At 38.3% G+C, this 13,269-nt stretch overlaps 1 protein-coding gene across 1 annotated transcript in view; it reads right to left on the reverse strand.

Moving 5' to 3' along the window:
* Positions 1–3,534: 3,534 nt before the first annotated feature.
* Positions 3,535–13,269, reverse strand: part of Supv3l1 (Suv3 like RNA helicase) — a 29,555-nt gene continuing 19,820 nt past the window's right edge. The window contains exons 8-15 of the mRNA XM_010605925.3: positions 12,472–12,563; positions 11,287–11,467; positions 10,710–10,803; positions 9,539–9,758; positions 7,527–7,607; positions 7,006–7,182; positions 4,548–4,696; positions 3,535–3,964 (exon numbers count right to left, since the gene is read on the reverse strand). Of these exons, the coding sequence (XP_010604227.1) occupies positions 3,535–3,964; positions 4,548–4,696; positions 7,006–7,182; positions 7,527–7,607; positions 9,539–9,758; positions 10,710–10,803; positions 11,287–11,467; positions 12,472–12,563 (1,424 nt within the window). The remainder of the gene's footprint in view (positions 3,965–4,547; positions 4,697–7,005; positions 7,183–7,526; positions 7,608–9,538; positions 9,759–10,709; positions 10,804–11,286; positions 11,468–12,471; positions 12,564–13,269) is intronic.

Consider the following 13,269-nt stretch of genomic DNA (forward strand, 5'->3'; position numbering starts at 1 on the left):
AAACAGTAGAGGATATAGAGGCACAATTGCTAGAGGACCAATGAGTCACCACTGCACACAATTTGGTGACTATTACAAATTGTAATTATACATTATAATTGTGGAATTCAAAAGCTACAGGCACTTATGAAAAAGATATTCCAGCGTGGTGTTCTCAACTTCCTTGCACTTTTTAGGTGTGTCAATGTGGTTCCAATTAATCACTGAGTTGTGGATCTTTCCAAGCTCTATAAACACTAAATACTTTTGCCATCATATACAATGATTAGGAAACACATGATATTGGATTATTTTTTCTTCTCAGTACTGGGGATTGAATTCAGGACCTTGTACTTCCAAGGCAGGCACAGTGCCACTGAGCTAAATCCCCAGCCCACATGATATTGAATCTTTAAGTAGATTCTAAGAGCATAGTCTCAAGAGGCCAACTCTACCCAAAATGCCCAAAATACCTTCTTAAGTTTAGTGTCCTACTTTGAACTTTTTCTTCTTTAGCATTTTCTGCTTACAGAGATAACTGTTTTTCATTTGCGTGTGAGTGCTCCTGTCTTAAATGGCAGGCATTCAGAGAACAGTGATCACTCAGAAATGTTTATAACACTGTGGTCTCTTCAGGTTTTATGTATAGTTTTGAAAGGGGAGGTAAATCTTAGCATGACTTATTTGTTTCTCTCCAGCAAACTGCAACTTTTTAAAAACTCCTAACAAGTTTGTTTCGAGTCAGATACACATAGGATGACTACATTTTAATTACAGACTCCAGGTTCTAGGCAGAAGAGACTTTGATGGTTTGTAATGATAATTTTGTGTATCTATGACTTGCGGTGTCATTTTTCAAAAGACCCAGTGTCATTTTGTACGTTTGCACTCCTCTAGAGATATAATGTGCAAATATTGCAAGTCATTGGTTATTAATCCTAGCCAGTTATGTGCTAACCACATTTCATTAAATTACCAGGTCTGTGGTGATAGAACTGAGGTCAGCACCTAAGCCTTGGGCCACACCTTATATGTCAATGCAATGATGTTCAGTTGAATCTGCAGTAACCCAAGAGCTTTGAGGCAAGTACTTCAAAACCTGTTAGCAAATTCCAATGGTAGAAAGAAAGCTGAGTTTTGGGAAGGGTGAGAATATGACTGTAATGAAATACACCTAGATTTGGCGCAGAAGCCTGCAAAAGAGACAGGCAACAAGGAAGGAAGACCAGTTTTTCAAGGTGACAATTTGCAGTACACTGCAGAGAATTATCCAGGGACATTCCAAATGTACCCAGATACCCTTTTTGGGGGGAGGAGGATCTCTTCTGTTTAACCACAATGCCCTCCTGTCCCCCAAAAGAAGGGAAAGGCAAAAGGACAAATTCTTTGTCACTGCTCACAAGCATTATTTAGCTAAATGTTCAAGCGATCCTTCCCTTACACCACCCATAGCCCCACCTCTTACCAGAGGCTTTGAGAACATTTAACTTGCCTGTGTTTGCAAGAGACTGTCCTAAGTGTCTTCTTACCCTTACCAACTCTGATCCCAACTAGAGAAAATTGTAGCATTAACACTAATAATTATATGAGATAATGAAAAAATTGAAAAAGTGTTTGTAAATGGGGAGGGGAGGAAGGGGTGAAGGGAGGGCAGGGACAAGGGGAAAAAATGAGAACCAAGACCTGTCATGTAAAGGTACAAGATCCCAATGGTAAATATAACTACTGTATACCTAAAATGTACCAATAAACTCAATGGAAAAAAAAACACTAATGATTGATATACCTCATTACTTAAAATGTAATGGGACAGGGCTGGGGATTTAGCTCAGTGGTTCCACCGCCTGCCTCACAAGCACAAGGCCCTGAGTTCGATCCCTGGTAACAAAATTAATAATAATAATAAGCTGACAGGTATTTCTTGAGACCATCTGGGCAAGAATGGCTGTCTGGCATAGTATAACTAACACAGAAAAACAAATTCTAGAAGTTAGAGTTGTCCAAAGCAAGATATCAATAGAAATATAACCCTCCAGGATTTTCACTACTGTTTACCAAAAGCAAGAAACAGTATCAACTGGGTTTTTTGTTTTGTTTTGGTTTTTTTGGTACCGGGAATCAAACTCAGGACCTGTGCTTGCAAGCCAGGCACAGTGCCACTGAGCTAAATCCCTGGTTCAACTTCAACTATTATTCCCATGAAGGCCAAAGTCAGAATAAAGATTGTCATCTTCGTTAAATGCAATAGCACCTTGACTCAACTACTACACAGCTGAGAAATTCAGCTGTTCAGCAGCTTTAACACCAGCTCAAGGTGTTAGTTTAGTACTCAGAAGGACCTAAGAGTTCGATTCAGCCAGAACAGACCCAAACCTTTAGATTCACTGATAAAACAGCAGGTCCTACTTATCACACTCAACCTACCCAAGCATTACTGTCCACCTTCAGAGGCAGAGACTAAGCCCACTAAGCAGCAGGTCACAAAGCTGGTAGTGATGAGAAAAGGTTGAACCAGTTGTGTTCAACTTTTTTTTTTTTTTTTTTTTTTTGCAGTAACAGGGATCAAACTCAGGACTTTGTGCTTGAGAGGCAGGCGTGGTGTCACTGAGCTACATACCCAGCGCTCAACTTCCAACTTCTTTAAACTTCTTTCAATTGTTTCTAATCAGAGTTAAAAACTTTGAACAGAGAGGTCACTATGCATCAGACTGACTTTGGACAGGAACAAGAGCCGTATCTAAAACTGCTTTTTGCTGCCACTCACCACTCTTTTCCTTCCCCCACCTCTTCCAGTGCTCGGGATCAAACCCAGAGCCTTGCACATATTAAGCAAGCACTCTACCACAGGGCTATATTTTCAGCCCCTTTTTATTGAGACAAGTCTTCCTCAGACTGGCCTCAAATTTGTGATCCTTCCATCTTAGCCTCCCATCTCAGTCTCCTGAGTAACTGAGACTACAAGTTTGTGCAACTATGGCCAGTTAATTCTACTTAATACTGATCTCTGTAATTATATCCATTCATTTCACAAAGTCTGACTGTGCTCCCCCTGTAGACACTGGACATGGCAATGAACTAGACAGATCACGGTACCTGATCTCACAGAATGAATGGTATTTAACTTGTTCCTGTCTCCTTCCAAATTAAGAAGGCAGGAAATCTGTTTTGCTTACTGCACAGTTCCCAGAGCAGCCTCTGGTATGTAGTTACAAGACAGTAATGTTTGCCAAGCTATTCCACCTGAGATTCTCAGCAATGGTGCAGGACATATTAAGGGTCACATAATTCACCAATCTGATTTGACTTCCATGCAGAGCTCCTTACAGTGCAGTCTAGTGCTATCCTACAAATAAATGGTCATTATATAAAGATTTAAGTAAAATCTCAAAGACATTCAAGTATTTTTTAAATGTTGAAACTCATCTTTAAGAGTTAATTTTTCTGTGCAAAAACCCAATACAAGATATCTACAATATTACAGCAGACAGTAAATACGTATGCACAAAAGACATTTAAAATAGGTTTTTATTTGTAAAATTCAAAAAATAAAAACAACTAATCAGAGTTGGGCTCCTTCTTCTTTCTTCTTGAGCCTTTCAAGTGGGTCCCAGACTCTCTTCTTTCCTTGTCCTCTTGAGTTTGTTGTGTCAACCACTCTTTCTCTAGCTGCCTCAGCAGGTCTGGAGTGAGGAGTCCTTGCTGCACCAATCTGGAAGCAAGGGTTATGTTCCCAGCGCCAGGGCTGGCTGGCTCATCCGTTTTGCTCCCTGCAGCCTTGGTGATGCGTGTCCTTCTAGTCTGGCCCTTTAAGGACAAAAGGGCCTGGTTCCCCAATGACAAGCCCTCCAGATTCAAAAGCTTATTTGACTCAGAAATTTTAATCAGCCTGGTAATGTTGAATACCCCATCTTGGATAATACCATCCAGTTCTTTCTGAATGTCTCGAACAAAGACGGCATCTGGAAACATATCCATAAATCGGTAGCTGGGAAAAGGACACAACACATTATAGCAACCACTCTGGACTAATTTAAATGACATGCCTACATCGCCACATTGGTTAATTCCAGGTGTTCTCTTTCTGTAAACTCTATTCAGTGCCCCTGTTCAACCTTTATTTTTGCCCCAACACACCTGGGAAATATGTCATTGAGGTTAGGGGTCAGTAGTCTACCTCAAGGGTTACTGAGACTCCCAGGCAGGCACAAGCAAGGCTTCTCAAATGTTACACAACTGACTGCCTATATTCAATGTAAAACCTGATAAGTCTGGGATAAGCCTGAGATTCGTATTTCTAAAAAGCTCCCAGGTGACAACAAAGCTCTCGGCCAAGGCCCCCTCTGAGTAAGAGTCTCGTGGACTGTCTTACTTGACTACGTTAATGAAAACTGCAAGAACTTCCCAAACCTTTTCTAGAATGTGTACAAACCAGGGTCAAGTGCCTTTATGGAAAATAAACCAAGTATTTTGCAAATGTACAGTGTAAAAGAGATAGAGGGAAAAAATCCATAAAACCTTTGTTTGGCCCTATTAGAAAAGTGGAGCACGTAAAAGGAAAAGGTTGCTACCTTAGCCACAGGTAAAGATCCAAGACATCATGGACAGCTTCAAGATCCATAAGGTCCTTAATATTCTTAGGTGGAGATAAAGGCCATCTGATGTATCGGCATAACCACGCAAAGGTCAGGGGCTCATTCCTGCTATACTGCCTGGCAAACTGAAAGAAAAAGCAGAAAGAAGTTTGGAAAGATAATCAGAATTCCCCTTAAGTCTGTGATTAGGAAGAAAAAAGCACAACAAAATATTAACTGTGGTTATATTTCAAGAGACAGACTGGTTTCTTTCCTCCTTGATACTTTCCTATATTTTAAAAAAACCTATTTAATTCTTTAAAAGGATATTTGTTTTTTTGTTTTGGTTTTAAGATGACTCCTTTGTTTTTCCAAATCCAGGGCAATAATATGAGCCTCAGAAGTTGTACAATAAAGACTAATTTTCCAGGGCCTGAGTCCTTTGTCATTTTTTAATAACTGTCATTGTGACCTATGGGCAGGTAGATCTTGAATACTCTCAATTCTACCTATCACGGGACTATCACGTCATAGCTCTCTAATCTCCAAGATGAGCTTCCTTGCCTTTTCAGTTCTCCCTTAATATAAAGAAATTCTGAAGTAGCTCTGTACAAAGCTGACTACTGATCCACCTCGACTCTGCCTCCTAGTAGCTCTGCAGCCTTGGGCAGGCCACCGTGTGCTTCAGCTTCCTCATCAATAATAAGAGAACATCACGCCCTCATCCTGAACCACAACACACAGCTGAAGAATTTGCTGTGAAACTCATGCTACACTCTAGAAGACTGTTGAGCTTCAAGAAAAAGCTGACTTCAAATGTTTTATTTCCTAATTAAGGAAAATTGATTCTGAATGCTTAACCTAAACAAGGCCAAGCCTTCAGAGAGGCAGGGCCATTTTAGACCAGCTGTAGCTAAAGATTGCTATTTATTTATTTATGGGTGGTGGGAGTTGCCAGGCACTGACCTCAGGGCACCACACACGCCAAGCAAGCATTCTACCACTGAGCTACATCTCCAGAAAGAATGGTATATTTTTATTAAATTCATTCTGGTGTCTTCTGCTACATTTAATAAATACCAAGAAAGTAACCATGAAAGACGAAAATGTGACCATGTTAACCTGTTAAGCAGGACTGTCAAGCATGCATTCTCAAGTCCTCTTAAAACTCCAATAAATACTTCCTAGGTAAATACCTGGACAAGGAAGACCTTTTAGACAAGTTGTTAAGAGAAAAAGAAAAAGGCTTACTACAGAATAATTCATTATGGCAAGATTTATGGGGAAAACACCTCTACAACAAAAGCATAATTTCCACACATACATGTATGAGCCAAATGTAACAGAAAAGGTCTAAAAGGGTACAAACACATTAACTAATAATAGCAATTATTTTAGAGGCCTGAGATTGGGGGTCAGTAGTCAAATTTAATCTATCTGTAATGTTTTAATTTTTTTTGGTACTGGGGATTGAACTTGGGATCTTGCACTTGTGAGGCAGGCGGCAGCACCACTGAGCTAAGTCCCAGGCCCTGTAATGTTTTAATTTTGTACAATGAGAAAGCATGTATGCATTACATATTGCTTTTAAATTTTAAAAAATTTTAGAAATAGATTTGATTAGAATAGAGCTAGTGTGCAGAGTGCTAAGGACTATAGAGCAAAGGCCAACACTGAGTCTTCAGAGAACAGATTTAGTGAGGTAGAGAAAGCACGGTGGGGGAAGGCAACAGGGCATGTGAGAGAAGAGCTCAACTCAGTTCAGTTTCCACTGCCCCGCGTGCCCCAGCATCCTGTGACCTTGGAAGCAAGATTTATATTCCTACACAGAAGGGCTAAAGAAAGGGGGCTGGCATCATACAAACAGCGGCCCCTGAACCAGTGCCTTACAGTTAAGGAAACCAAATGTTGTTGCCAGCTCTAATTCACCTCCCTTCCAAATACTACCCAACACGAACAAGGTAAAAGTGCATCATCAGCCAGGCATGCACACGCTTGTAATATTGGGTACTCAGGAGGCTGAAGCAGGATGACTGCCAAGTTCAAGGCCAGCTTGGGCAATCTACCAAGACCCTGTCTCAAAATAAAATTTAAAAAAAGGGTTAAGGGTGTAACTCAGCAGTAGAACACTTGCATAGTATCCTCAAGGCCCTAGTTCAATCTCCAGTATCAAAAAAAGATCTATCATCAGGCAAAATGCCCTCCCTTGAAGTAGTTCATTTAATTATTATTAGCTTGTTTTAGTTCCTTCACAGTGGCTACCATATAAGCTCAAATATAAGGCAAGGATTCCTTTCTCCTTCAAAAATTATCTATAAGAAAAAAATTTCCATTTTTATAAAATCTCAGAATACTGGATATTTTCCCAAACGTTTTCTTTTGAGTAATAAAATACGACTGGGGAAGAAGACATTAATCTGAAGCAACTCAAAACAGCACAAAGATAAAGGCTTACCTGTAATAGTGAAGAGCAGACAAAAGGCTGCTTTTTGTTGATTGGGGCTGTGCAAAACACATACCTCACTCGGAGGCTTAATGGGATGTGCTGGATCAGCTCTGCGGAAAATTTAAAATCAGCCATATTGCAGACAAAATAATGCCCATCAACTTGTGAAAAGTCTACGAAGATATCCTAAGGGGAAAAGGATATATGAAGTTAATGAATAAAGTACTCAAGTCCGTAAAAGACAATCTTTTTAATCATAAAAATCTTCTAGAAGGGTCTGATTCATTCACTTCCTCCTAAAGTTGAGAATTTCCCCACAGCCTTCTTTCTCAGCATGAGATACTTGGAGAGAAATTCCTCAGGACAAAATTCCCAAAAGACTTTGAAAGAAAATTTTCGTTTGTAACATAAAATTTCACATACAGAAACTTCACAAAGGCAGACTATCGTTTCATGCCTGCAAGGTGGACCAGTAGCTTTCTGCCACATTAACATTTTTAGAAGAGCTGTAAAAGTGACTTTCCACTTACGATGAGATTAGAAAGTGTTGTGTCTGGGAGATGGTAGGCAAACATTTCAATCTGCTCGGCAGTGGGATGAAGACCGGCTGCCTTTAGTAAAATTAGAAGAAAAGACAAGCATGAGCTGCTTTTGTTTTTTATGTTTAAGGAACAGTTTTTAAAGTTATTTTAAATAAAGTTCTATGTTCACACTAAGCTCTCACCGAATGAGTTATTGCCAAGCGTTTGAGTGGAGGAAAAGATATCATTTTACATTTATCAGAAAAACAGATGAGATAATGTAGTAAAAATGACAGATTATGCTCACTAAATAAACAGTCTTTTGCTTATACTTTAATCATATTTGTAAATCCTGTTGTGACCTGATGGAGTACCAGAAAATGCTTTGCAAGGTAAAACAATTTTCCCCACTGAATAAAATGAACAGAAAGAACCCAGTTGCTTTAATCAGGGCAATAAAACTGACAAAAATACACACATACATGAAAAAACTTCTAAAGTAGAGATCACTTATCTCTTTAACTATATATTGTAGTCTCAAGAAATGCCCACAAGAAGTAAAAGGAGTTATCAAAAAATACAATGAATGTTTAAATTTTTAAAATCTTACCACAGTGAAAAACACATTGCCAAGAATAATGGGATAAGTGTGTCTGAAGTGAGGAGTAGTATTTTGAGTGTTCCTAGGGGGTTTAATGGAAATGTGTTGTTCACTGCAATAAATTTTTAATTTAAGTATTCACTGTAGTTTTTGGTCACACCTCAACTAATTTACAGCAATTTCTTTCTTTGCCAGCCATTTCTGTCAAAGAAAAACATTACAGTGTTTTCCCATCCACCTTAACTTTAAAATTTTATTATAATAGCTGGGGGGTTAGCTCAGTGGCACTGCGCCTGCCTCGCAAGTACAAAGCCCTGAGTTCAATCCCCGGCACCAAAAAAAAAAAAAAAAAAAAAATAAAAAAAAAAAAAAAAAAAAAAAAAAAAAAAAAAAAAGATGATACTGTCATTAATCTCTCTCATCCACCTTATGTAGCTGACCCAGTACCACCTGGCATGGGGCTCTTCCCCAAAGTCAAAATGACTATGATAGGTAAATGTTTCAAATCAATTCAGAACACCAAAGCAGCCACAGTAGTGCAACTGTAGACATACAAGCCTGGTGTGGTGGTGCATGCCTGTAGTCCAGCACTCACGCCTCCTAAGGCAGGAGGATCAATGCAACTTCAAGGCCAGCCTGAACAACATAGTGAGACCGTGCCTCAAATAATGAACAAAAAAAGACATATGAAAAAGAATTTTCAGAATAGCTTCAGAAAATGGCAAGAATGATGAGTTAAGTGTGTCAAAAGTGAGAGGAGTATTTTAAAGGGATAAGTGGCAATATGTCTTTTACTGTAATTTTTCTTTTCTTTTCTTTTTTTTTTTTTTAGACAGGATCTCACTATGTAATTCAGGCTGACCCTGGAACTTACTATGTAACCCAGGCTGGCCTTGAACTCACAGCGATCCTCCTGCCTCAGCCTCCTAAGTACTGGGATTACAGATGCACATCACCATGTAATAATTTTTTATAAATTTTAATATTGTATTTTCTGATCACACCTCAAAGCTGTGTGCCCACATGAAGCAACTGCATCCCTTTATCTTCAATTGTTATATTTCTAGCAAAAATTAAAGGAAAATCAGGTCAATTAAATTTGTTCAATCTAGATCTTTCACATGTACACCATTTAACTCTGACCAAGGTGTCTCTGTGCCTCTCCAAAACAGTAACAGAGCGCTCTCTTGGTATGGTTTTCACAGCACAGTTTTCGTTTGCTTATTCTGTTTCCAAGAGTCTGAAGCAAGAGTCAGGATAATGGGTAAGGAGGGCATCCCTGTCCTCCACACAGTAGTAGTAATTAACAGGCTGGGGATTTAGCTCAGTGGTTCTGCTGCCTGCTTTGCAAGCGCAAGGTCCAAGTTCGATCCCTGGTACCAAAAAAAAAAGTCGTAGTAATTAACATCTTACACTTTACCTTTATAGGATCCACAGGCCTACTCAAAATATCCTTTAATAAACCAAGATCTTCTTGTTTCATTGTTGTAACTTCTCCTTCTTTAAACTGTGAGCTGAATCTGCCAGCTCTGCCAGCAATCTGCAGGGCTTGAGAGGTGGTGATTGGTTCTATTTCTTTCTCTCCCTTTTCATTTATAGTGGGTTTTAAAAGGGAATAAAAAATAATTCTCTTTATGCTCCTGAAATAGAAATAAAAGTGATCCCACAGACTATATAAACAATCCTCTGTCACTTGGGTCATCATAGAAATGCTCATTTGTTATCTTGCAACCATTTTAAAAATTAGAAAAAGACTTTTTTGGGTAATTCTTGTTCTTACTTTCAAGTAGTATTTTTTTTTTTTTTTTTTTTTTGGTACCAGTGATTGAACTCAGGACCTTGCACTTGGGAGGAAGAAGGCGCAACCACTGAGCTAAATCCCGGCCCTCAAGTAGCATGTTTTAACAATTATGTAAATTTACTAAAAATCTTCAAACTACACACTTAGCATGGGTGAAATTTATGGTACATACATTATACCTTACTGAAGCTATAGAAAGTGGTTCTTTTTATCAATGACCTACAGAATGTGTTCTCATACTGTTTTAAAGTTGGCTGCCCTGAGCTCAGTGGTGTACCCCTGTTGTCCCAGCTACTTGGGAGGCTGAGGCAAGAGGATTACATGAACTTAGGAATTTGAGGTCAATCCGGGTAATACAGTGACTAAAAAGTGGCTATCACAGTAGCTGCTTTCATTACACAGGACAGAATATTTCACCTTAACTTGGCTACCACTAGAGATAATGGCCAGCCTTACATGAATGATAGGCACTTGGACACCTACCGGCTAAGAAACTCAAACACAGCAACAGCAGTAATAGAGGGCAGCACTCAAAAGTCCTAGTTATATGATATTTTCTTTTTATTCCTCAACAGATAAAGATAAAGCTCAAATCTGTACTATAATACCCATTCTCTTTTTTTTTTTTTTAAGCAGAAAATTTTTCAGTGATGAAAATAATAGGGCCAGAGGACAAGCGCCCAGTGGCCCATTCTCTTAAATCAAAGTGTTTGGTAACTAGTGCCGATTGGAAAACTGATTAATAAAAAACTTCCATCTAACCCACACTTATTAAAAACAAATTACTTACAAATTAAGTCCCATGCCAATTGCATCTGTAGCAACCAGGATTTTGCACGGATCACTGGGATCATTAAACTTTTTTGCCTGAGCAAGTTTGGTCCCTAAAACAGAAAAGTTTATATTAAATGAGTGCTCTCCTTCTTTTACTTCATCATCCTAAGTATATCTCAGATACCTTCACACCCTGATCTTTTCATTTTTATGGAAAAAACTTTATTGTTTCAAACTTTATTTACTTAAATCCTCAGATTCATTTATCCTTTACTTCCACTCCTTTCAGTAGTCCCTTGTACAGCAACCTAGTCCCCACCACACCATCCTTACCATTTCCCAGAGCAGGTACTATATAGATTTCAGGACTACAATTTGAAAGATATTACCAGATCCATATTTTAATTCACATTTCCTAATAAAATTAAAACTCAGTATTTAAAATATAGTCTAATAGCTAATAACAAGGGGTATAAATAAAGAAAAAATATTTCCACTAGGTAGACTGAGAAATACTTATTCTATGATCTAAAACACATTATATGGCTTAACAAAAGATTTCCCAACCAGTCACAAAGAAAGCCAATAATTACCAGGTGGGAGACTGCCATATATAACAGCTGATTCCAACCCTCGAATTTCAATCTGTCGACTCACAGAATAAATATCATTCTTGTTAAAACAGACAATGCAGTCCCCAGGCCGAAGGTTATCTAAAGATTCTAGTGCACAATCCAGCACAGAAAGGGGGGTAAGCCTCTTATAGTTTCGAACCTGCAATAAAGATGTGAAATGGTAAAATATCTCCAAGTCAATTTCTTGTGACTAATCACTAAAAAGCTTGCAAAGCACAACAGTAGGTGAAAACTGATAAGTACCATCATTTTTCAAGAGAACAAAAAAACTTCCAATTTATTTTTATAACTGTTACCTTCAGTTCTTATTGGCATTTCTAAACTAATAAAATATCATACAACGTTTATACATTTTCAAAGTACTTTCACATAAATCAATTTCATGGCAATGTGGTAACTTCAGAAGAGTTATTAACTGTCATTTCCATTTTATACTTTTTTTTTTTTGGTATGGGGGGATCAAACTCAGGACTTGCCTTTGCGAGGCAGGTGGCGGCACCAGAGTTAAATCCCTGGCCCCGTCATTTCCACTTTATAGAAAAGTAAAACAGAATCCAATAGAAGATTAGGTCATAAGCTTTTTCCAGTTCTAGGTTTCTATGATTTGTCTCACAACACAAAACTAAGAAACAGCAAGGTCCAGACTAAAATCAAGAATTCCTTCCACTACTTTTCACTCTCTTTCCCTGAAGGATGACCATTAAACTAAAACATGAGCAGTTTTAAAGTATTTATCTTATTATAGAACCCTAGTAAAGAAAAAAAAGCAGGGATTTAAAGGGAATCAGTTGCTTCTTACTCTAGATAAACTGTGACAATTAGATGAATACAAAATGCTGCATATATGATATATAAAGCTTTGAAAATCACAAACTTGTTGTAGGTTTCAAACTTAACAGTCCTTAATTCTAAACCAATCTGCTCAAGCCACAAAAGATTTTGTGAAGATGAAGAATCTCCCATACTCCTGAAAGATTCAGCTGCAATAGCTACTCTGTCAGAACTTCACATCATGAAGTTCAACCAAGAAAATTACATTTCTTTTAGTTAATTTCTAATTTTGCCACTACCTTGAGCCTATGAAGCCTCAGTACCCTGGCATAGCTGCTCTGCCCCCTGAGAATGAAGTATAGACTCTAGTACCTCCACTTCCTCGCCAGTCATGTGCATAAGCTCAGTGACCAGGTCAATAGCAGCAGATTCTCCACACAAATGGATTTCTTCAGCACAGAGTCCTGTAAAATCATAATTTGGATTTTTTTAATTTTAAAGTTCTTAATTAAATATGCAATCCTTATACAGTTAAAATACTTTTTGTTCCTTTTACAACTCTACCAAATTGTTTATACAAATATTGTTTCTCTGATGCAAACCTCAAAATAACAGCTATTTCTAATAGATAAAGATCATGCCCATTTTTATCCCAAAGCTCTTAAACTGTGCTAGTGGTTTCAAGTCAGCCAGAACTCAAACCGGCATTTTGATGCGTAGTGCTAAACATTAATCCTATGTTTTCCAAGTGAGGTTCCACGAAACCACAGAGGTACCTCAGAGGTAGGGGTGCTGGAGGGCAAAAGTAATTCCAAGCTCCTTACCCTTGAGCAGGTCTAATTTCATCACCTTTATAACAGGCCTCAATGCACTCTTTCAAGAAAGAGCTGTTATTTATTTTAAAATTTTAAAAGACATGCTTTGCAACATATGCATCAAAAGTTTAATGTTAAAAAAAACTTTAATGTTAAACAATAGAAATGTTTGTGTCCATGAACCTCAAGAACTCCACTCCCAGAGCAATACACTAAAAAATAAACATAAATGAAAATACCCAGGTATGGTGGCACATGCCTATAACCCAGCACTCTGGAGGCTGAGGCAGGAGGATCACAACTTCAAACCTAGTCTGGGTAACTCAGCAACTCAGTGAGATCCTGTCTCAAAAAA

This window comes from Fukomys damarensis, unplaced genomic scaffold (assembly GCF_012274545.1).
Source record: "Fukomys damarensis isolate Sample0158 unplaced genomic scaffold, DMR_v1.0_HiC HiC_scaffold_20, whole genome shotgun sequence".
Taxonomy (NCBI): domain Eukaryota; kingdom Metazoa; phylum Chordata; class Mammalia; order Rodentia; family Bathyergidae; genus Fukomys; species Fukomys damarensis.